General features: G+C 39.7%; 4 protein-coding genes across 4 annotated transcripts; 1 reads left to right on the top strand and 3 right to left on the bottom strand.

Annotated features, from left to right (window-relative positions):
• Window positions 1-22: 22 nt before the first annotated feature.
• On the bottom strand, window positions 23-2,693 carry LOC147513261 (uncharacterized). The gene has a single exon (XM_086598889.1). It carries the CDS (start codon window positions 2,357-2,359, stop codon window positions 23-25), a length of 2,337 nt encoding a protein of 778 aa, XP_086455015.1. The 5' UTR covers window positions 2,360-2,693.
• A 3,120-nt stretch (window positions 2,694-5,813) lies between these two features.
• On the bottom strand, window positions 5,814-7,502 carry LOC147513260 (uncharacterized). Its single transcript, XM_086598888.1, has 2 exons — window positions 7,168-7,502; window positions 5,814-7,077 (listed from the first exon to the last, which is right to left on the bottom strand). The coding sequence occupies exons 1-2, from the start codon at window positions 7,500-7,502 to the stop codon at window positions 5,814-5,816; spliced, it is 1,599 nt and encodes a 532-aa protein (XP_086455014.1).
• Window positions 7,503-19,387: 11,885 nt separating this feature from the next.
• On the top strand, window positions 19,388-19,921 carry LOC147513259 (uncharacterized). Its single transcript, XM_086598887.1, has one exon. It carries the CDS (start codon window positions 19,388-19,390, stop codon window positions 19,919-19,921), a length of 534 nt encoding a protein of 177 aa, XP_086455013.1.
• Window positions 19,922-20,867: 946 nt separating this feature from the next.
• On the bottom strand, window positions 20,868-22,649 carry LOC147513258 (cyclin-dependent kinase-like protein). The gene is made up of 2 exons (XM_086596266.1): window positions 22,397-22,649; window positions 20,868-22,304 (listed from the first exon to the last, which is right to left on the bottom strand). Exons 1-2 carry the CDS (start codon window positions 22,484-22,486, stop codon window positions 20,961-20,963), a joined length of 1,434 nt encoding a protein of 477 aa, XP_086452392.1. The 5' UTR covers window positions 22,487-22,649; the 3' UTR covers window positions 20,868-20,960.
• Between the last annotated feature and the right edge of the window lie 784 nt (window positions 22,650-23,433).

Below are 23,433 nucleotides of genomic sequence, written 5' to 3'. Positions count from 1 at the left end.
CCCAAGGAAGCCTCTTAATGCCTTAGGCGGATGGTTTGGGCCAGGTTTTCATCATCGCAACTTTGTCGGAATCCACCGCGACACCGGTAGCAGTAATTATATAACCGAGGTAATGCACCTCACTTTGACCGAATTGGCACTTCTCTCTTTTAACAAACAACCTGTGGGATCTTATTATAGCCAATGCAATCTGTAAATGCTGAAAATGCTCCTCCCAAGACTTACTATATATAAGGATATCATCAAAAAATACTAGAATGAATTTTCTCAAATGATCTTGAAATACCTCATTCATCAAAGCTTGGAATGTGGACGGTGCATTGGACAACCCGAATGGCATTACTAAGAATTCGTAATGACCATGATGAGTTCGAAAGGCAGTCTTTGATGTGTCATCAGCTACCAATCGAATTTGATAATAACCGCTTCGGAGATTAAGCGTTGTAAATATCTTTGCCCCATGTAGCTCATCTAATAATTCATCAATTACCGGTATAGGAAACCGATCCTTGATTGTGAGCTTGTTCAAAGCACGATAGTCAACACACATGCGCCACGACCCATCATGTTTTTTTACCAAAATAACTGGTGAATAATAAGGACTATTGCTGGTTTTGATTACACCTGTAGAGAGCATCTCGACCACTAGCCTCTCTATTTCTGTTTTCTGATAATGCGGATATCGATAAGGCCTGACACAGACTGGTTCACTACCTGCCATCAAGGGAATTCTGTGATCTTGTTTTCGTGGAGGTGGTAAGCCCTTCGGCTCATCAAATACATCCTGAAATGCCATCAAAATATGCTGCAATTGTGGAGGGTGATAGCCAACCTTAAGCTTAGGAACTGGAGTTCCGATTGAGTATAATTGAAGCAATACTCCCTTCTTGCACTGCTTTGCTTCATGGCAAAACCGTAAGTCTCCAAGTAGTTTATTAGCTGGAGGATTTACACCTTGCAAGAGTATTTCTTTGTCTGCTACCTTAAACTTCATTTGTAATTTTGTGAAATCCCACAGAATAGGACCAAGTGTACGCAGCCACTGAGTGCCTAACACAATATCATAGCCTTCTAGTGGAAGCAAATAAAAATCCACAAATAAAGGTACTCCTTGCAAATTTAACTTAACGTTTGTGCACTTACCTTTACTGGATAATTTATCACCAGAAGCCACTACAACGTCAAATTTTCCTCCTCGTTCAGGCTGTAGGCCTACCTTGCTAGCAAGAGTTTCACTAATAAAATTATGAGTACTTCCTGAATCTACCAAAACAATAGTCGACACATACCCAATGCCACCCTTTATCCGCATTGTTTCTGGTGCCCGGGAACCCGAAATTGCATGCAAAGAAATCTCAGGCAACTCGCTCAAGACTTCATGAATAGTGTTGTCCTCATTCATAATTATATCACCGTCTTCTTCATCATAGCAACCTTCTATCACAAATAACTTCTTGCATCGATGCCCCGGAACAAATTTCTCATTACAATTATAGCACAACCCCTTAGTACGCCGCTCTTGTAATTCAGCTTGTGATAATCGCCGAACCGGAATACTAGCACCGCTGCTTGCAGTGTCTCTGCTAGATAAAAAAATTCGCTTTGATTCCCCTGTTGGTACCGGTCGCCGCTGTGATGAATCTCGTGCTTCATACAAACGGGCCAACCCAATTGCTGTAGAATATGAGTTCGGTCTTGCAGCTTGAACATCGGTTCTAATCGAAGGACGCAACCCACTAACAAAGCAACTCACTTGTCGTTCCTGCGGAAGATGCCCAACCTTTGCAAGCAATTGCTCAAACTGAGCTTGATATTCTCGTACAGATCCAACTTGCTGTAATTTAGCCAGGTCGCCGAAAAAGTCGCTAAATGGATTGGGACCATAGCGAATAAACACAACTAGTTCGAAGTCTTCCCATGTTATGACTGTCATCTCCTCCTTCAAAATTTGGTACCACAGTTGAGCAGGACCCTCAAAATGGAAAGCTGCCAGTGACACACGGTCTTCTAGAGGAATGTGATTCATATGAAAAAACTCCTTCACCCTGTATAACCAGCTGCTTGGGTCGTCTTCACCGTTGTAACGCGGAAAATCCAACTTCACAAACTTCGGCGCGTATGAATTGTTTGACCCATTGTATTGGGAACTACCATTTCTTCCATACTCACCATTCCGCCCAATGGAAACTCGAGCTGGTAACTGGGAATTTTCTCCAACTTCTTTAGTAGGCTGAACAGACATTCTATCCATACGAGCATCCAATTTATCAAACATTTCGTTCATTCGGTTCATGAGATCCGATTGGCCAGTTGAAAGCTTATCCATAGCTTGCTCTAAGTGCTCTACCCGCTGGTCCATCCCTAAGCTCTGATACCAATTTGGTATGTACTGAGGGTTGTTCTTCTTGGTTTTGATAGGACCTATGGTGTAATAAGAGAATTAAGATAGAAAATGGATAGAGGCTTATTGAGGAGCCTTGACCTCCGGTTAACACAGTGTGCTAAAAGATATTAGATGATAACTTGTTTATTTATTCATGACTTGTCTTTTCTTATATAGGCCTTGATTACAATATCTAGCGTACTCAACCCACCCAATAAGGAAAAGAAGTTACAACATTCACTTCCAGAAGACTAGGTCTCCCACTACTAAGTTTACTTCAACTAGGACTCAACAACTTCAAATACTCCTAAACTCTAGGAGTTACATAACTGCTGCTAGATGACTTATTGTAAATAATGATAATAATAAGGAAGTGATATAGATAGACACGTATCAATTCTTCCCTACACATATGGAGCTTGAGATCAATTCTTCTCACAGTTTCTACGCTGGTATTCCAATCCAAGCTGTTGTATATATCTTTTCACATTTTGTTGAATTATTTCTCTGCCTAAGAACACATTGTTTGGGTTTTTAGTCATGGTGAAGCGCGTTTGCAATAATTTTCCCATGTATTTGTTTTTTCGGCATCTATATTCTTACATGCAATTTTCCTTTCTGAGTCCTGTAAACAAGGTGCTTCTAGATGAGGTCATTGAAGATATACTCTCAAGAGTACCAATTAGATCTCTTCTACAGTTCGGGTGCGTATGCAAAGCTTGGTGTAAGTTAATTAGTGACCCTCAATCTATTGAGCTGCATCTCAAGCGATCGCATGAAAACAATGATTATAAATTACTGAAAGGAAGTCCCTACATATACTTACTAGACAGTTATCCATCTGTTATTTCAATTTCTAGTACGAATCAAATCGGGAATCTTAGCTCTTGCAATGGACTTGTATGCTTTAGTGTTGACAGTAACACCATATGCTTATGGAACCCGTCCACTAGAAGACACTGTTGGAGTTATCTGTCACATGAGGAGAAAAGGAGTTTATCCTGCATGGAGAAGCATGAGCACGCCCCACGCTCCAATCAGTCTTGCTCAAGGCGCGCCACGCGCCCATGCCTTGGTCAACCTCCAATACTTTCAGTGCGACCCACATTCGACTTGGCCTTGCCCAAGGCGCGCCCCGCGCCCTTGCCTATTTTCGGCAAATTCTATTTTTTGTGAACCGCGAGTTTGCACTATAAGGTTTGGGTTTTTGGTAAAACCAAACACATGTTGAGACACGAAAATACACAGCACACAAAGAGGAAACCCAATCTTGAAAGCAATCAAGATTGAGAGATAACCTTTACAGAGATACAAGCTTGTAAAGAGAAAGAAGTGATCTAGTAAGGTGAGAGGCTGCAAAGAGTGATTGTAATCTTCCTTCCCACTTTATAAAAGTATTAGCTCTTGTGGAAGTAGACACCATTGGCCAAACCACGGTATATCTTTGTGTTGTGGTTTGTTTTTACTGTTTTACATTATTATCTATTGTTAATAGTTGTTTAGCGAGTTGGGCATGTTAGTTTGGTTGTAGGGAATATTGAGATTGTTGTCTAGAATTGAATTGTGTTCAAATACAAATTATCTGTATAGTGGGGAACCGATTGGGATTTGTATAAACCCTAACAGACGCATGATTTTACCTCAGGTAGACATCAGATACAATCCAGCCTAAACAGTTAAGATGCATATGCATTACAATAGGCTTGGCTTACAATTTAGATGCAAAGGACTATGTCATTGTAAGAGTTGTGTTTTACACAATGCCCAAAATATCACCGATATATCTGAGATATCGTCGATATATATCAGTTTTTTGGTACACCGACATGAAAATATTCGATATATCTCAACCGAATATTGAATCCTTTTTTCCCAATATATATCGCAATTTCTGATATAACGATATATATCGACCAATATATACTATATATCTTATATAAATTGTTGACTTTGACCAATATTGTTGACTTTGACTAAATGTTGTTGACTTTGACCGATATATTGACAATATTTCCGATATAATCGATGATATTTTCGATATATTGACATACAAAACAAAATTTTGACTAGTCAACAAAAAAATAAATATCTCTGATATTTCTTATATTTCCGATATATATCAATTTTTGGATATATCGAAATATTCACTGAATTCGATATTTTGGGCCTTGCTTCTACAAGGGTCATTCCCAGGTGGAAGTCTACTCATTGATAGAAAATTCATGGACAAGGATGCAAAACACCTGTTACCGTATATGTCGAGAAAATAAAGGGGTACTCTTCTTTGGTGGTGCTCTTCATTGGTTAGGGGTTCGCTGTCACGCTGTGTTGGAGACGAATCATTAAAAATAGGCCTGATATTGTCATTGCTTTCGATGTTGTGGGTAAAAAATTTAGTGAGTTTCAGCTACCTCACTATGAGGAGTATGAGCCCATCCATATGAGCTGGTGTGGGTGCCCCTTAGAATGCTAGGACCAGTATCTCAGTGTTAAAGGAGTCCATCTGTATCCTTCGTGAGAATGATATCTGTAATGAAGTATGGGTTATGAAAGAGTATGGTGTAAGGGAGTCCTGGATCAAGCTGTATACAATCGAACATCGTACACATCCTCTCAGTGTTACAATGAGTAGAGAAATTGTGCTGCAGCGCAATGGCAGGAAACTATTTGTTTCTATGATCCTAAACACCAAAGGATAAGGGATGTCGAGACTAAGGGTAATATCCCACATATTTTTCAACAGGGAACTACATTCGTGGAGAGCCTTGTTCTACTGTGATGTGCATTCGTGGAGTGTTGGAGTTATCCCTCACATGAGGAGAGAAAACAGAGCTGGAGATAAACGGGGCGAATTCGGCATCGCGACATGTCGAAGCGCCAGCCGGATAGAGACTTTTCGCTCGAGTTCCAATGCTAGAAGCGACCGGCCGGACTCTAGTATCGTTGAGCGCTTCCTGCGGCTTAAAAGAGGCGCCGCCAGCGCCAGTCTAATTTCGTGGGCTTTTGCTACAGTACCCGCAAAATTTGGTTTTTGGAGATAAAAACCAAAAATCAAGGTTTTGGAAAATCTAACCTAACAAGTGAGGAGGATTGGAATCCATACCAAAAAACAAAGAGAGAAACCCAATCTTGAAAGCTATCAAGATTGAGATATATCCTTTACAGAGATACAACCCTGTAAAGAGATAAGAGTGATCTAGTAAGGTGAGAGACTGAAAAGGAGAGATTGTAATCTTCCTTCCCACTTTATAAAGAACTGGCTCTTGTGGAAGTAGGCATCATTGGCCGAACCACGGTAAATCTTTGTGTTGTGGTTTGCTTTTACTGCTTTACATTATTATCTGTTGTTAATAGTTGTTTAGCGAGTTGGGCATGTTTTTTTTTTTTTTTGAATCAGTTAGAGGTTAGGCAGACCTCGACCTGCACTATTTCAATATCTGTAGTATACAACTCCATTAGCATCATCAGCTAATATTTCACTTAGGAGCTTAGGGTAAGGTCCTATACTATAGATAATTGTTTGATCACTCATATTACATGACTTGGCAAGGAAGTCAGCTGCTCGATTCGTTTCTCTGAATATATGACTTGTCTCTACCTTCTGGAACTTTGACATCTGCTTTCTGATGGCCGCACACACATTTCTACAGAACCAAGGACTAGTTTCTGCTCCATTGATGATACTGACAGCCCTCAGTGAATCTGAATTTATCTCAATTCGGTCTATGCCTATCATCTCTGCTGCTCTTAGTCCTTCCAGAATGCCTAGTAGTTCCTGGAATAGAATGGACCTCTTGTTAGAGCTCCCATTATATGTCATCAGAACATTACCATCCTTGTCTCTGATCAGTCCTCCATATCCTGTGCTTTGTGGTTGCATTGTACCATCGGGGTTGAGCATTGTGGTTAAAGGCTTCTGCCATTGACATTGAGTCACAGTTTGTTGAGTCCATCCAGGTTGCAAACCCAAGCAGTCCAACATTCTTCTTGTTTCGTTTGTTTCAGTAACACTCTTGAGAACTTGTTGTAGGTAGAGTTTCATTTTTTTCATCACATCACCAGCTACCTGATTAGCTTGGTGTTTCTTTCCTCTGAATCTGCGGCTATTTCTCTCATTCCAAATGTTGTATATTGTTGCACATGTCATAGCTCTAATGATCTCTGCTCCTGTTGAGTTTGTTCTTGTCTCTCTCATAATGTAGTACCACTCTTGATTTGATTCCATCACCATCGGATTGAGGCCAAGCTTTCTTTTGATTTCAGCCCATATTACTTTAGTGTATGCGCAATCAAAGAATAGGTGGTGAGAGTTCTCCCTTTCCTGCATGCACAGGCAACATTGTGAATGGTGAAGAATATTTTTCTTTATAAGCCTATCCTGAGTGGAGAGGCTGCCACTAAACAGTTGCCATGCTATAAAGGAGTGCTTTGGGACTGTAAGTTTCCCCCAGACAAGTCGATACCACTTAACTTTTTCTCTGATTTTCTTGAGTGTCATGTATGCAGATTTTGTAGAGAATTGTCCTGTAGGAGTTTCTGTCCACACTATGAAGTCTTGTTCCAGCATGTCCTGTATCTCTGTACCCAAAATAGCATTCTTGAGCTCTCCATTTGGAAGATCATGTACTCTACTATTCCATTGCCTATCACTGATCAGTTCGGACACTTTTGCTTCATCAGGCAATTGTAGCAACCTATTAGCTTATGGATTCATTAACAATAGCTGCTTTGAACACCAAGGTTGGTGCCAAAGGCTTGTAGTCTCACCATTTACTATCACATACTTAATGAACTTGACAGCTTCTTTCCTGTGCTTGAGAATTGATCTCCACACCCAAGAACAATCTGAAGGAATTTTCATTGTCCAGAACTCTTTGCCTCTCACCTGGTACTCCCACATCCACTTGACCCACAGAGTTTCATCTTTACTTGCAATCTTATAAATCAGACCACAATATGCTGCCACATTCCACACTTTAGGATCCACTATATTCAGTCCTCCTTCACTCTTACTGTATCTTATAGTACTATGGCTTGCTTTGTGTATCTTTTTCTCCATAGAAGGACTAGCCCACAGGAACCTATTAGTAATCTTGGACACCTTGTCCATGACCCCCATAGGCAAGATGAATGTCTTTGCCCAGTAGTTATGAAATGATGTTAGTACTGAGTGTATCAGTTGTAGCCTTCCTGCAAGAGTCAAGAAAATGTTCTTCCAGTTTGAAGCATGTTAGTATAGGTTGTAGTTGATATTTAGATTTTGTCCGGAGTTGAATTGAGTTCATATACAAGTTATCTGTGTAGTGGGGAATCGATTGGTATTGGTATAACCCCCAACAAGTGGTATAAGAGCCAGGTTAGAATAGCCTAGGGTGTTATCCGAATCTTGGTCAGAAGGTGTTTGACGAAATTTCTGAGAGAAGATTTGAGGTTAAATAACTTGTAGAGATGGACCATTCCGTGAACACTCGTATGATGAGTCTGAATAGGAAGAACTACACCATCTGGAAAGCCAAGATGGAAGACTTGCTATACCGCAAGGACTTGGCACTTCCCATTGAGAATGAGGGAGTAAGACCGGAAAAACCGATGAGGCCGAAAGGGAAAAAGCTTGACGAAAAAGCCGATGGATACATTCGACAGTGGATTGACAATGGTGTCTTTCACCATGTGTCCCAAGAGACTACTGACCTTCACCAGGAAGAAACTTCGAGACCAGATGAGAGGGAAGTCGGGTGGAAACAAAGTGCTAGTCGTTAAGAAGTTTGCGCACCGCGAAGTACCAAGAAGGTTCTTCAATGTCCGAAAGCATCTTAATGAAGTACGAATATCATCAATCGATGCATTTGATGAAGATCAATTTGGGAGACGAAGTTGAGGCTTTGTTTCTATTAGGCTCTCTACCGAAAGTTGGGAGACATTAGCAGCTTCCCTACATGGAGCGACCAAGGATGGAATTGTTACCATGGAAATGGCTACCATGTCTTTGTTGAATGAGGAGACTAGAAGGAGTGGAAGAAGCAGCTCCTCTCACTCGTAGATCCTTTTCACGAGAAACGGGGAGAGGTCGAAACGAAAACCATCTCTCTCTAGAGGTGATGACGTAAATAAATCTAGGGGTGAAGCTAGAACTTCTAAGGCAGAGGGCAATGTTACTATTGTGCCACCAAAGGCCACTTCAGATATGAGTCGCGAGAATCACGAAGAGGGATGAGAAGAACAACCGTGGTACATGAAGACATGGTGCAGAGGAACGGAAACACAAGCAGAGATACGACCGCACTAGTCGGCGACCTAGTGGGAATTATGTCGATTGGGTGTGTCTTTGTCTTAGTACCTCATGTCGATACGAGTGGGTAATAGATACTGAGCATCCTATCACGCCACACCGCGACAGAGATTCTTCACTACCTATAGCTGTGGTGAATATGGTGAAGTAAGGATGGGTAACAGTGGAGTCTCAAAGATTATAGGCATTGGAGATGTTCATATAGAAACCAATGTTGGCTACACCTTGACACTCAAGGATGTACGACATGTCCCTGACATACGTTAAGCCTAATTTTCGGCCGGAAATTAGATGACGATGGCTTTGTAAACTCGCTTTGGTAACGGGTATGGAAACCGAAAGCAGGGTTCCATTGTAGCAGCCGAGGAAAGAAAACTTGCTCTCTTTACAAAACACAAAGTTTGTGTAAAGCAAAAGCGAATGCGTAAGAAGAAGCTTCATCTGAACTGTGGCACAAGAGACTGTGTCACATGGGCATAAAAGGGATGGAAGTTCTTGCTAAGCAAAAAGCCGTGCCAGACATTAAAGGTACACATTTAGATACATGTACTCACTGTTTGTTTGGTAGGAAAGCAACACGAGTGTCTTTCCAAAGATTCCCGTCTCACGTAAAGGACACCGCCCTTGAACTAGTGCACACGCACTTATGTGGTCCTATGAGAGTGAAGTCCCACCGTGGAGTTTCGTACTTCTTGACATTCATTGATGATGCGCCAAGAAAGATATGGGCCTATAGTCCGAAGACCAAGGATGAAGTACTTGGCGTGTTTGAGAAATTCCACAAAGATGGTGGAAAGAGAGATCGGAAGTTGTTGAAGTGTATTCGCCGGATAATGGGGGTGAGTACATTGGGCCATTTGAAGAGTATTGCCGAGTCATGGGATTCGTCATGAGCGCACCGTTCCCAAGACACCGCAAATGTAATGGAATATCGAGAGAATGAACCGCACCATTGTAGAGAGGATGAGATGCATGCTATCTCACTCTAAGCTACCTAGAAGCTACTAGGTAGAAGCAATGCGCATACCGCGTGCATGTGATCAACTTTGTCACATCGCAAAGCCTCCGAATAGTGATTATCCGAGAGAGTATGGTCAGCAGAGATGTTGATTATAGATACTTTAGGGTATTTGGGTGCAGGGCATTTGTGCATATTCCGAAGGATGAGAGATCCAAGCTTGATGACAAAGCCAAGCATTGCATTTTTCTCGGGTTATGGAGATGAAAAGTTTGGTTACAAACTCTATGATCCGATTAACAAGAAGGTAATCCGGTCGAGATGTTGTGTTCTTAGAAGACCAAACCATAGCAGACTTTGAGGAGGAGGGTGAGAAGCTACGTGCTTTCACCAATGATCTTGTTAATTCAACCCGAAGTTCCTACCGTGGAACGTCGTCGCGTAAGGCATTGAGAATGCAGAGAACCATGAGTTTGAAGCTCATGATGAGAATCCTATTGCTCATGATGGGATAGAACCTATTGGTATAGAAGATGCAGATGAGATGCATGAACCACCACCGAGAGCAAAGCGAAGTGCATCCTCCCGAGGCACCGGCAGATGGGGCAAGGAGGTCCGACAGAGGGAGACTAGCTTCAACTGTGTATCCACCACACACGCGTCACGCGCTACTATCGGATGGTGGAGAACCTATGTACTATCAAGAGGCACTTGAAGGTACGCATAAAAGAAAAGTGGTTGAAGGCCATGCATGACGAGATGGATTCTTTGCATAAGAATCACACTTATGAAGTTAGTTGAGAAACCCACAGGGAGAAAAGTTCTCAAGAATAAGTGGATATACAAAGTCAAGCATGAGGAGAACAATCCTCACCCAAGGCACAAAGCTCGCCTTGTTGTGAAAGGATTCGGTCAAAGGAAAGGGATTGACTTTGATGAGATTTTCTCTCCTGTAGTGAAGATGACTTCTATCCGGGTGGTATTGGGTATGGCCGCAAGTATGAACCTAGAGGTTGAGCAGCTAGATGTTAAGACAGCTTTTCTTCATGGAGACCTTGAAGAAGATGTCTACATGGACCAGCCAGAGGGGTTTGAGGTCAAAGGCAAGGAGCACCTAGTATGCAAGCTGATAAAGAGCTTGTATGGGTTGAAGCAAGCACCGAGACAGTGATACATAAAGTTTGACTCCATTATGGCGAAGCAAGGATACAAGAAGTCTGCTTCCGATCATTGTGCGTTTGTTCAGAGATTTCCAGATGGGGATTTCATAGTGCTATTGCTGTATGTGGATGATATGTTGATAGTTGGCCCAAACATCAACAAGATATCCAAACTGAAGAAAGACTTGAGTAAGTCCTTTGAGATGAAGGATTTGGGTCAAGCAAAGCAGATATACTGGGATGGGATCACCGTGACGAAAAAGAGTGGGAAGTTGTGGCTTTCTCAAGAAAGCTACATTGAAGGTGTTGAAGAGATTCAACATGGATCAAGCGAAGCTAGTCGGTTAATCGCTGGTGGCCAGATTCCATGACCAAAGAGGTGTGTCCAAAGGGTGAGCATATATGAGCAGAGTCAGATGGGAAAGATTCCTTATGCATCCGCAGTGGGCAGTTTGATGTATGTCATGGTGTGTACTAGACCGGATATTGCTTTCGCCGTTGGGGTTGTAAGCGATTTCACAAAATCCGGTAAAAACATTGGGAAGGTGTTAAGTGGATATTGAGATATCTCCAAGGCACTTCAAAATCATGTTTGTGTTTTGGTGGAAGTAAGCCCTTACTTGAAGGCTACACTAATGCAGACATGGCAGGTGATGTTGACTTGATGAAGTCCACCTCCTAAGTTATCCGGTTATTTTGCGGGGGAGCGGTTTCTTGGCAATCTAAGTTGCAAAAGTGTGTTGCCCTCTCCACTACGTAAGCCGCGATATATTGCAGCCACCGAAAGTGTTGCAAAGAGATGCTATGGATGAAGAGGTTCTTCGACGAACTAGGGCTAAAGCGTAAAACAGTTTGTAATTCTATGTGATGATCGAGGCGCCATCCACTTGAACAAGAATCCGAGTTTTCATTCTAGATCCAAGCACATACACGTGCGTTATCATTGGATTAGAGAAGTACTCGAAGACAAGCATTTGTGTATCGAGAAGAACGGGTCGGATATGATGACCAAAGTCTTACCGAAAGGTAAGTTTGATATTTGTTGTGCTACCACCGGAATGGTAGCATACTCCTCATGTTGATTTGAAAATTGCATGGAGGTATTCCCCTCACTGTTCGGGAAGGGGAGATTGTTGGAGTTATCCCTCACATGAGGAGAGAAAACAGAGCTGGAGAGAAATGGGGCGAATTCGGCATCGCACATGTCAGAGCACGCCGCCGATAGGCGACTCTCGGCGCCGAGTTCCAAGATATGCTAAAGCGACCAGCTCGGACTCCAAGATTGAAGAAGCCAGCTCAAGAGAAGCGCCGCGCGCCGTGTCTAATTCGTGGGCTTTTGCTACAAGATTCGCCAAAATTTGGTTTTTGGAGATAAAAACCAAAAATCAAGGTTTTGGAAAATCTAACCTAACAAGTGAGGAGGATTGGAATCCATACCAAAAAATAAAGAGAGAAACCCAACCTTGAAAGCTATCAAGATTGAGAGATATCCTTTACAGAGATACAACCCTGTAAAGAGATAAGAGTGATCTAGTAAGGTGAGAGACTGAAAAGGAGAGATTGTAATCTTCCTTCCCACTTTATAAAGAACTGGCTCTTGTGGAAGTAGGCATCATTGGCCGAACCACGGTAAATCTTTGTGTTGTGGTTTGCTTTTACTGTTTTACATTATTATCTGTTATTAATAGTTGTTTAGTGAGTTGGGCATGTTAGTATAGGTTGTAGTTGATATTTAGATTTTGTCCGGAGTTGAATTGAGTTCATATACAAGTTATCTGTGTAGTGGGGAATCAATTGGTATTAGTATAACCCCCAACATGAAGAGCATTGTTCCACTCTTGCATGGTACTTCTTTATCTTGATTTTTTCTTATTTGTAATGTTCTCTTGGTTACATGGCTTGTAGAGTTCACGCTTTATATCAAGCTTTTGTCCAAAATTTAAAATTGGTTGTCGTTAAGTCTCAAGGACGAAGAATTCAATACTAGCTCAATCATGGAATTATTTAACGCAACAATACATGCATACAGTTTTTTTTTTCCTCTGTATTCTCTTATTATAACTGGCTGTGACTGATTGAATTTTATATTTTGCCACTTCACAATTAATTTGTACTTTTACTTCTGTTTTTCTTTTTTGCGGTAAGAAATGTAATAATCTATATTGATCTGGATGTAGGAAAGAAGAAACTTCCAGTGACAGTGGCACAAGTAACCAGGGGCGGCTTTGAGGGTAGCCGAGATTAGGAGTGTAAAAAAAAACAGTTGACCACTTGACCCATCACCTGGTAGGGCATCCAGTCTTCACCCGCAATCCAAATCCGCACCAACCCAAAAATAGACCCATTTCGCTCCGCCACCGTTTCTATGCGGTCGGGCTATGGGTATAGGTTTTATGCTCAAATCCGACCCATTGAGCCGCCCAACCCACACCGTGGCATAAGCCGTTGACCCGCACTGTTTCAAGACTCTAACTTCAATATTTTTGTATTTTGTTTATATTTTCTTTTAACTTTTATAGAAATTTGAAAGATATGAACACAAACTTATGAGTTCAGCATTAATTTCAAATGTTCAAGTTTGAACATGGGCAAATATCAATAGTTCAAATTCAACTTTTGAATTTTGGAGAAGATGAATCATTCATCTTTGTATTAATTTTAAATTCTTTTAGTTTATATTTTATTATTTTGTACCATAGACCCTCCCATCTTCATTTTATCTTGCTATGGAAGATAATCAATTTACAAATGGTAAATCACGATAAAGAAGTTTCAAATTTTCAAATATATATGGTTTTGGGTTCAAGTTATAGTTTTTCATTTTTGTTTATTTTTCATTGATTGATTCTATTAATTTTCTCTATGTTGTGAATTGAAAAGATATTACTTGCAGAATTAGAAAGCTTTATTTTATTTTTATTTTTATTTTATTTTTGGTAAAATTGGGTTTAAATGACAATTTCCACCCGACCCGGATGACCCACCCGAAACCCGCTCCGTAAGCTGACCCAACAGGCTGGGTGGTGGTACTAAGACATGGCACTTCAATCTAGGAGTGTAAAAAAAAACCATTGACCCATCATCCGGTAGGGTACCCGGTCTTCACCCACCACCCAAACATGCACCGACCCGAAAATAGACCCACCCCGCCCAGGCACAGTTTTTATACGGTCGGGCTATGGGTGTAGGTTTTATACTCAAATCCGACCCGTCAAGCCGCCCGACCCACACCGTGTCAAAAGTCGTTGACCCAACCCCGTTGACCCGCACAATTTCAAGACTCTAACTCTAATATTTTTGTATTTTGTTTATATTTTATTTTAACTTTTATAGGAATTTGGGAAATATGAACACAAACTTATGAGTTCAACATCAATTTCAAATATTCAAGTTTGAACATTGGACAAATATCAAAAGTTCAAATTCAACTTTCGAATTTTGGAGAAGATGAATCATTCATCCTTGTATTAATTTTGAATTCTTTTAGATTATATTTTATTTTTTTGTACCATAGATCCTCACTCCCATTTTCATTTTATCATGCTATGAAAAACAATCAATTTACAAATGGTAAATCACGAGAAAAAAAATTTCAAATTTACAGATATAGTTTTGGGTTCAAGTTCAAGTTTTTTTATTTTTGTTTATTTTTTATTGATTTATTCTATTTTTTTTCTCTATGTTGTGAATTAGAAATATATTACTTGCAGAATTAGGAAGTTTTTTTAGGGTGAAATTGGGTTAAAATGATAATTTTCACCCGACTCGGATGACTAGCCCAAGACCCACCCCGTAAGCTGACCCAACAGGCCGGGTGATGGTACTAAGACATGACACTTCAACCCTCCCCGCCCTGCCCCGTCGGGGACCACTGGATTTGTATCCCCTAGACCCGTCCTGCCCCGACCCATCACTATTTGACCCGCAGTTAACCCGCCCTGCCCCGTATTACACCCCTACTTCAACCCGCCCCGTCGGAGACCACTGGATTTGTATCCCCTAGACCCACCCGAGCTGACCCATCACTATTTGACCCGCAGTTGATCCGACCCGCCCCGTATTACACCCCTAGCCGAGATGGGTTGCAGCTGGGGGCCAAATTGTTTGCCCAAAACTAGGCCCCCAATTTAGTGATGATTATTACTACAGTTTTAACATTTTCTCATTTTTGGCTAAAATTCAAAAAGAAAAGCACTAGCTTGTTCACAAAACAGAAAGAGAACAGCAGAAAGCCACTTTTTTCTTCTCCAAATTATCAATTCACCTCTTGTTTTTGCCAATCTTTGTCAATCTCCTCCTTTTATCGCCAAATCAACTCTCTATAAATAGTTTTTTTTTCGTTAAAATCTCTATGATAGGGGGGACACCGGACACACACTAAGAGCTAGGCTATATCCCCAAGAACTCAAGGCCACCCCTGCAAGTAACCTATATTCATGACTCTGCCAGATTAAGCACCATGAAGAAGTCCCATCTGTTATGATAAACGATGAGCCTATGAACCAATTATCCAGCTTCACCAGTCACGCACAAGAACTACCTTTCTTCTCTTTCATCCTCCTCGTTTTTATCTTCAGGAACTCTACTAATTAGGACCCAATGGACTCAACATTAGCGTGCCTTTTCTCCTTAGTTTATCTTTTATGTGATGACTGATGAGTTCCTTTTCCTAAACATTTTTTTTTTCACCTAAGTACGAAAGTACCTTGTACTTTTTGGACCGACACTCATTATAACTAATCTTCTGTGGATCTTCATCTGTAGAGGCAAAATGGTTTATTCTGAATGCAGGAATTTATTCATTGTTTGTTTGATGTGCTTCTAGAATGTGTACCTAAATTCATAGATAGAACATCAGTTGGAAAGTAATCAAATACTTCAAAATCCCATATGCCCAAAGTCCCTGGTAGAATTTTTTTTTTTTTTTTTTTTTTTTTTTTTGGTAAGAGGAATAGTATAACCACCCTATTAAAATTTACAAAGAGTTACAAAAGTTGTGTGAACAGGTCATACATGCATGCCTGTTCCTATGTAGAACAAAGTAACAAACTAGCGGTACAGATGGATATCTTTTGAAAGTTTCGAATACTCTGAAGTGAGATGCCTGCTCATAAAGTAATCAAATACTTAATGAATCGGCCTGTATATCGAGTTTTTATAATAGAAGGATCATGATTTATTTGGAATTTATGTGGCGAGTTATTTATTTATGTAAGCACTAATGGCATCCCAGTAGTCTACAAAGAATATACAAGATTTTGTAGTTATTACAGTTTCTAATTAGTTGAAGCATGTGTGGTGAAGGAGGGAGTTTTGATCAAAATATAGCTTAAATGTCCTCTCAGCGGAGAAAGTAAGGAGAAAAGACTGCTAGAAGATACAGAGAATTGTGACCCAAGCTATTAAGGACGGTTTTTTATAGGGTCAGAGAAAAATAGCCAAGTAGATAGCCTTGTTTCACTGCTATGCAAGCTATTTCACATTTTTCCCTTCTTCTTAGATATAAATTAAATATTGGTTCAGTCCATGAAGGTTTACAACACTTCATACTAAAGCCAAAAAGTATCTGAGATAAAGCCTTGGGTTACTGACACAACAGTTTTAAGTCTATTTTATGACTTCCTCTCCGTTGGTTTGGATGTCTAAGAATCCTGGATATTGCGCAAACTGTAGGCAGATGGTCTTGCAAACTCAGTTGTATGTTGATTCTTGTGGTGGTGGTGTTGTGGTTTAATTATTTGATTAATACTTCTGCTTGTTTATTAAAATGTCGTTCTAATGATCGCCAAGTGAATCCCATATGCCCTAGCAATCTCATTACAGGCATCCCTGATTGTCAGGATGTGGTATTATATCTCAACAATCATCTTGGAAAAGGCTTGTCGAGTAAAATGTATATCATTCTCAAAAGAACATGAGATTGGAAAAAGCTAGCACACATCGCACAATTGATTTGTGCGTCTGAATGAATCTCTTGTTTAGTTAAGATCGTTAACAAAGTTGAATTGCTTTTGATCAAGGACAAGAACTGAGTTATCACGGTCTCAAGACATCTAGAACATCGACAACAGTTGGAAAATAAACCAGATGTGAAAAAACTATGTGTAAAGTCTGTGTACAACAAACTGGCGGTGCAAATGGATAATCCGATATTTGATTTCAATTCTAATTCTCTATCTGGATACCAAAAGACTATTATGGATTCTCTGAAGCGTGCTACCTGCTCATAAATATGTTCACAGTAGTCCACAAACGAAATATGAGTGATTGTGAATTTGTGATTGCAGTTCCTGAGGTGACATATGGGTGATGAAGGAGGAAGTGTGGATCATGGTATTTATCATTGACGAGCATAAATGTCCTCTCTGCATAGAAAACGGGAGACTTGTGTCTGTAAGTTCCTGAAGACCAAACTTTCACCACTATAGAGTAGAATACTTAGATTTTTTTTTTCCTCCTGAAGATTTATGAATTATCACCACTCGTATTCAATTCTTCAGCCACAATATTATTTGGAGTTTAAATCTCAGAAATCAGCTTCTTTTTGGTGTCATGATAGTACCGTTAAGCAGTCAGAGACTATGGGTTACTAGTCATCCTCCGTTTTTTTTTTGCACGCAAGTAAGGAATTGTATTACGAATAAAAGAATGTGTTACAGAGAGAGAATAAAATTACATTGCATCTGACTTAGCAGAATCTAAAATAGGATCGAAAGGGGGACTCCACTCTCAGAACAAAACCTGGTCGAATGTCACTCCAAACAGCTTGTCCATTATCAAGAGTTGAGGCATCCTCTTGAAGCTGCAAAGATTAAAAAAACTTTTAGGGACTATCAGGCCATATTTCCTTCCCTCCTTAGGTCTTCATCATTTCAGCCACTCAGGTCACTCCTACACTAGTCTTCCAAAATGATATAGTTTATTTTAGTATCTTGTAGTGGTCTAATTTGATTTAACGTATCTGCTAGTTTATGATTGTGCCATTTGTAGATGATTACCAACTGAACTGATCAGTTTTCCTACCCCTGCTAAGCAACATTGTAAGCGATATCTGCAATACCTAATTGTTCCGGATATGGTATGAAAATATGAATCTTTTGTTTAGTTAAAATCCTGGACAAGAGTGTCTTGGTGCAGATTGGTTTGTGCGTTGGACTGAATTGCTTTTAATTGCAAACAAATCTCCATGGTCTTACGGTATGCTTGTTGCATTTTCCTCTGTGTAAATAATGAACCTCATTTTAGCGGCACAAGACTGATACCACTCCCGCTGAAAAGCTGGTTGAACTTACTTTCGTTCCACCATACTGAATTTCTCTTTTCGTCATAGACATTAGAAACAGGGAAGCCTCAGAAATGTAAACACCAATATGGTGAGCATTTATGAGGTGTGCCAGTATCTGCTCAAAGTCGAGATTTACATATTGCCCATATACTATGAACAGTCGAACCCCAACTGTCTAAATCGAAGCAAAATTGTTCCAGTTCGTTATTAAGAGTAGCTAGGGACCAAAGTAGCTTAACTAAGGAGCAAGGTGGGCTGAATATTAGGGATATACACAAGTGGAGCAAGGCTGCATATTGTGGTTTAGTATTTAAAGTGGCCACTAAGGATGATAGTTTATGGGTCAGATGGGTGTATTCCCAACATATAAAAAATAAACACTTCTGGTCTATGGATATCCCTCAAGATTGTTCATGGGTTTAGAGAAATGTTTTAAAGACAAGAGTACTTGCAGGAAGGTTCATCAGACAAAGACTGGCAAATGGGAAGAAAACTAAGGTCTGGCACGATTTATGGTGTAGTGACATCCCTCTATATCATAATCAGCAAGCTAAGTTTGATTGGGCTACTATCATTGGGCTGGAAGCTACAGTAGATGTTATTATTACTGATGGCGAGTGGAACCACCTTGTGCATTTACTGCATGATGAAGATTTGAAACATCGGATTCTTAACACTGAGATCCATGGCAATCTAGAAGAGGACACCATCATCTGAACACCATCACAGCTTGGAAATTTTACCACAAGTTCGGCATACCAAGCTCTGAGAAGAGAGGCACCACATGTCAGATGGGCTAGTCTTGTATGGGGAAAACTGGTACATCCTCGGCACTCGTTTTGTACATGGCAGCTATTCTCTAATAGCTTACAAACACAAGATAGGCTGATACAGAAAAAGGTCCTGGAGCACTCTCAATATTGTTTCTGCAACAACAACAATGAAAATTCGAAGCATTTGTTTTTTGAATGCCCTTTTTCTAAAGAGGTATTGGAGGGTATAAAAAATTTCTTGGGTATAAACACGATACTAGGAATGCTAATCGTGAATGGTCAAGTATCTTCGAATTTGTTTGGCTAACAAGACAAAAGTTGAGATTATAAGGGCTTTTATATGTGCTTCAGTTAGTTTCATATGGCATGAAAGAAACAACGAAGATTTCAAAACACTTCGACAATAAGCTCAAGTTCTAGTTCAAAGGATCATTGCTTTGATACAAGGTTTTACATTCAAGCCAATATGGAACAGTGCGGACTCAATCGAGAACAAAGTTTTGCTTGATAGATTGAGGTTACATACTAACTTCAAGGATATGTCCCCAATTCAGTGCATCTGGCAAAAGCCAATAGATGGGAAAATGAAACTCAATACGGATGGATCTGTAGGAAAGGGTCAAGCTGGTATTGGTGGTGCTATACGGAATGAGTTTGGTGAAGTTGTTATGGCTTTTGTTGAGTTTAACTTGAATACTTCAGTTATATACCAAGAGTTACTGGCCATTAAAGAAGGACTGAATGCTTGCATCTTGTTGCAGTACTCAAGAGTAGATGTGGAGTCAGATTCAATGAGAACAATACAAGCTATAAAAGGTTCGGAACAACCACCTTGGTATTGCTTGAATATTCTTATAGCAATCTTGAGTCTTATTCCATTGTTTGAGGTGATAGAGTTTAAGCACATATACAGAGAATCAAATATGGTTGCAAACCACTTGGCTTCTCTGTATAGTACTGGTATGGATACAGGTCCTTGTGTAATGTTGTTTTCTCCCCCTCTTACCGAAATTCTTTTTAAACTTGTAAGGGAAGATAGGGAAAGGAAAGTGTACTATAGATCTTTATATTAATGAAAGCAGGGGAGGCTATAATCCCAACTACTTAATTTTCAAAAAAAAAAAAAAAAAAAAAAAAAAAAAAAAGTTGAAGATATGGCATTACATATTTGTCTTTGGAAAACCAACATCAATCTTCCTCTACATACATTAGCCAGTATGATCTGACAGAGGTTGAACTTGAGTTGAGATTCTTCTAGTCTGAATTGATCTATAAACAATATCTCCACTATTTTCTACAACAGCTATTGGTTCAGCAACTCATATAAGTGAAGTTGAACACGCCCATGTTAATTCAACTTTGTCGCCTTTAAAAAACAATTTGACTGAATATACAAATCGCTCAAGGTTTTGGTCTACTCAGTCACTCAGAAGTCAGAACTGAATCCAATGGCGCAATGTGAAAGTCATTAGTATCATCTATTACTTATGTACACAAGGTTGAAGTATAGTTGGAACAACCATTCTGTGCTCATCTTAATAACAATTTAACACAAAACGTGATTTTCATTATGTACAACTACCAAAGCTTCAACTTGAGTACTTCGACACTCCTCAAATTTCATGAACCAACATTGTTTTAGAAAATGTAACCGAAAACATAATTTTTTCGCCACATAAATGTAAACCACGGATTGATATGCAACTCGACATCCAAATACACATTGATTGATTTGATTCAGTCACAGGTTCAGTTCAAATTTCCCATTTCATGAACAATTTCAAAGGAGGAATATATGCTTTTGCGAAAATCCCACCAGGCGTCCAGACCAAAAATTTATTTTAACATAAAAATAAATGTAACAACTGATCAACACTAACTTCCAAACTTCTGAAGTCCCAAACCTTAATTTCCCAGCTAAAGATTTGGAATCTAGGCCACATGCAAAGCAAAGAAAAAGCATCAACAAAAGACCAAGATATGCGCCACTCTTTAACTTTAACCCAAAATTCCAATCTCTAACACAAGAACCAAACTTGCACTTTAATGAACACATTAAAATAATACAAAATCAATGTATACGAAATCTTTGTTTGTATCACTAATTAAACATTAACTTACTGGTGATACTACACTGTTACTATACCTGCATAAAACCTTACACTTCACCACATTACTGTGAACATAAAATCCAGGTGCAACCATGATCCGAACCATGGCTGGAACCAATTTCTGAGCCTTGTCTCCACCCATATCTTCCATATACAGCCCATCAAATTTCACCCCTTTATCAACTCTAAAAATTGGCAAACTAGGGTGGACAGAACAAGCCAATAAGTGCACCAACCAAACACTTTTCGCCGCACCAAAAAACGCTTGTAACAGCGGTTCAGGCCACGCCCGATTCCACCCCAACATGGCGACAATCTCGCTCATTTTTCGATCACAAAAACGACTAAATTCTTCACTAAAATGCCGTGTCCCTTTATTCAAAACTTCCTCCCAAGTTAACCCTTTCAAAACATTGTAGGAAGCATAATTCCCCTCACATTTTTCAACCGGGTTCAGTATCAGATCCGACCCGTTTTTCTGAAACCCAACAGCTTCAAAATCTTCATAAAAAGCCCGATTCAAAAGGGCTTCTAAATAAAACAAAACACTTCTCGGATTTTTAGTAAAAGAAATTTTCACTTCATAAGGTAGAAGTAGCGTAGAAATTCTCTCATAAACTTTCCCACCCATTTGTCTGAGTTGACTCGTTAAAGATCGACTTAAATACCGAACCGTGGATCGGGCATCAGAAACTGAGTTACAAAACGATTCAATAAGTCCATCTCGATAACCAAATGAAGGGCTGAGATCTTTCGAAACATTTCGATAAGGCGAAACACTACTATTATTGCTACAAACATCAAGATTAGATTTCAGCCCGTGACAATAGACCTCTAATTTATTGAGTTTCTTTTCTAACTCAGACATTGTACTCTTTAATCTAGAAGCTTCTACAACAGCTTCATCTCTTTTTCTTGTGGCTAGAATAAGTTTATGTGATAATTCCGCAACAGCAATTTTCCATTGCTCATCTCGAGAACCATCTGATGGTCTGGGACTTTTTCTTGTTAATGAAGATAAAATGGACTTGAAAATACCATTATTTGGACTAGCATTTGATGAAGATGTTGAACTTTTGTTACCATTGTTGACGTCTAGTGGGAGAACTGAATTCTTCTCCCGTGAGTTGGGTCTGCATCTGTTGCAAGAAACAGTTCGTTCGTCGTCTTCGTTGGATTCCACTCTTTTTCGCGTTGTGGGCGTTGGTTTTGCGCTAGTAGCAGTAGCAGTGGTGGTAGATTGGTGGAGTGGTGTTGGGTTATGCTTGTAGGTAGACTCATCTTCAGTGCGCCTTCTCGCGTATTGGCCTTGTTCGTGTTCGTGTTCTTGTTCATTTTCTTTTATCTGCATAGCATGTAACATATAGTTAGGACTTAAAAGTATAAAAAAATGTGCAAGCAAGATTATGAAAATTTAAGAAAGAGGTATGTACTTACTGGGGAGAAGAGAGGGGGAGGAGGGGGAGAAGGGGAAGTTTTGGAAGAGAGAGAATTGGATGAAGTTGAAGAAGGAGGAGCCATGACCATGACTACTAACTACTACTACTATTACTACTGCTATGTACTTATGTTGAGGAGCTCTCCTCAACAGGAACAATAGAAGGAAAGGAAACACTTATGAGTGGTGATGGATTTGTGGGTTGGGTTTTTTTCAGTTTTTATGGGCTGTATTTCGTCGTCTTGTAATTATGGCTACACGACTTCACAGGTGATCCTTTTATCCACACCATTTCAGTATTTCTCTTTTTTTTGTTTTTTTAATTCGTATCAAATATTCAAATATACGAAGTATTGCGAAATGTCACGTTGAGCATGGATAATTTCGGAATATCATCGGCGCTAATTTTCCCTTGGTGAAACTTGCGGTGATTTAAGTGGTCAAAATCTTGAGTTCAAGTGGCAAGCACAAAAGGATGTTTTGTGCTTTTTGTGGCGGGAGTGCTTGCAGATACTGGTCTTAATCAAGGTATTAAAGAATGCGCATTGTTGTTAGAGGTCTTAATTTGTCATGATTGATTTTAACCGTGGAAACGGTAAACCGCATTAAAAAATTATATTTGCATTAGAAAATAGGCTAAAATGGTGTACATTTTGAAGTTTAAAATTTGAATTGCAGAGTTTCATGGACAAACACAGAGTGTTTCCATTTAGAACCAAGATGATACGACCACTTGCTTGTCCTAATTCTGGGGCACTGGCCATCTGTGGCCATACCAGCAAATCAGTAACCACTAATGGACTAATTCTTTCATTATTATTACATTTCACTTTGAAGTTTCCTTCTTTGAAAATATAAATTTGTTAAGTTGCCATTCACGAAAAAATGAAAGCAGTATACTTCTTGCACAATAACAAACTCCGCATGCCATGTTAATCAAGAGTTTAGTGCATGATTAAGGTTGTGTATTAACTGTTTCCAAACTGATTTCGATGCATAGTCACAAAAATTTCCAACTTTTAAAAAAAACGTAAAA

This window comes from Coptis chinensis, chromosome 3, assembly GCF_015680905.1.
Source record: "Coptis chinensis isolate HL-2020 chromosome 3, ASM1568090v1, whole genome shotgun sequence".
NCBI classification, from domain to species: domain Eukaryota; kingdom Viridiplantae; phylum Streptophyta; class Magnoliopsida; order Ranunculales; family Ranunculaceae; genus Coptis; species Coptis chinensis.
This window is presented reverse-complemented; position numbering and strand designations above follow the sequence as displayed.

Excerpts from the sequence above, each read along its gene's own strand:
- LOC147513261 (XM_086598889.1), bottom strand. The coding sequence starts at position 2,359 with ATGGACCAGCGGGTAGAGCACTTAGAGCAAGCTATGGATAAGCTTTCA.
- LOC147513260 (XM_086598888.1), bottom strand. The coding sequence starts at position 7,502 with ATGGGGGTCATGGACAAGGTGTCCAAGATTACTAATAGGTTCCTGTGG. Across the intron at positions 7,078-7,167 it reads GAAGCTGTCAAGTTCATTAA|GTTGCTACAATTGCCTGATG; the intron begins GTATGTGATAGT and ends ATAAGCTAATAG.
- LOC147513259 (XM_086598887.1), top strand. The coding sequence starts at position 19,388 with ATGTCCCCAATTCAGTGCATCTGGCAAAAGCCAATAGATGGGAAAATG.
- LOC147513258 (XM_086596266.1), bottom strand. The coding sequence starts at position 22,486 with ATGGTCATGGCTCCTCCTTCTTCAACTTCATCCAATTCTCTCTCTTCC. Across the intron at positions 22,305-22,396 it reads CTCCCCCTCTCTTCTCCCCA|ATAAAAGAAAATGAACAAGA; the intron begins GTAAGTACATAC and ends CATGCTATGCAG.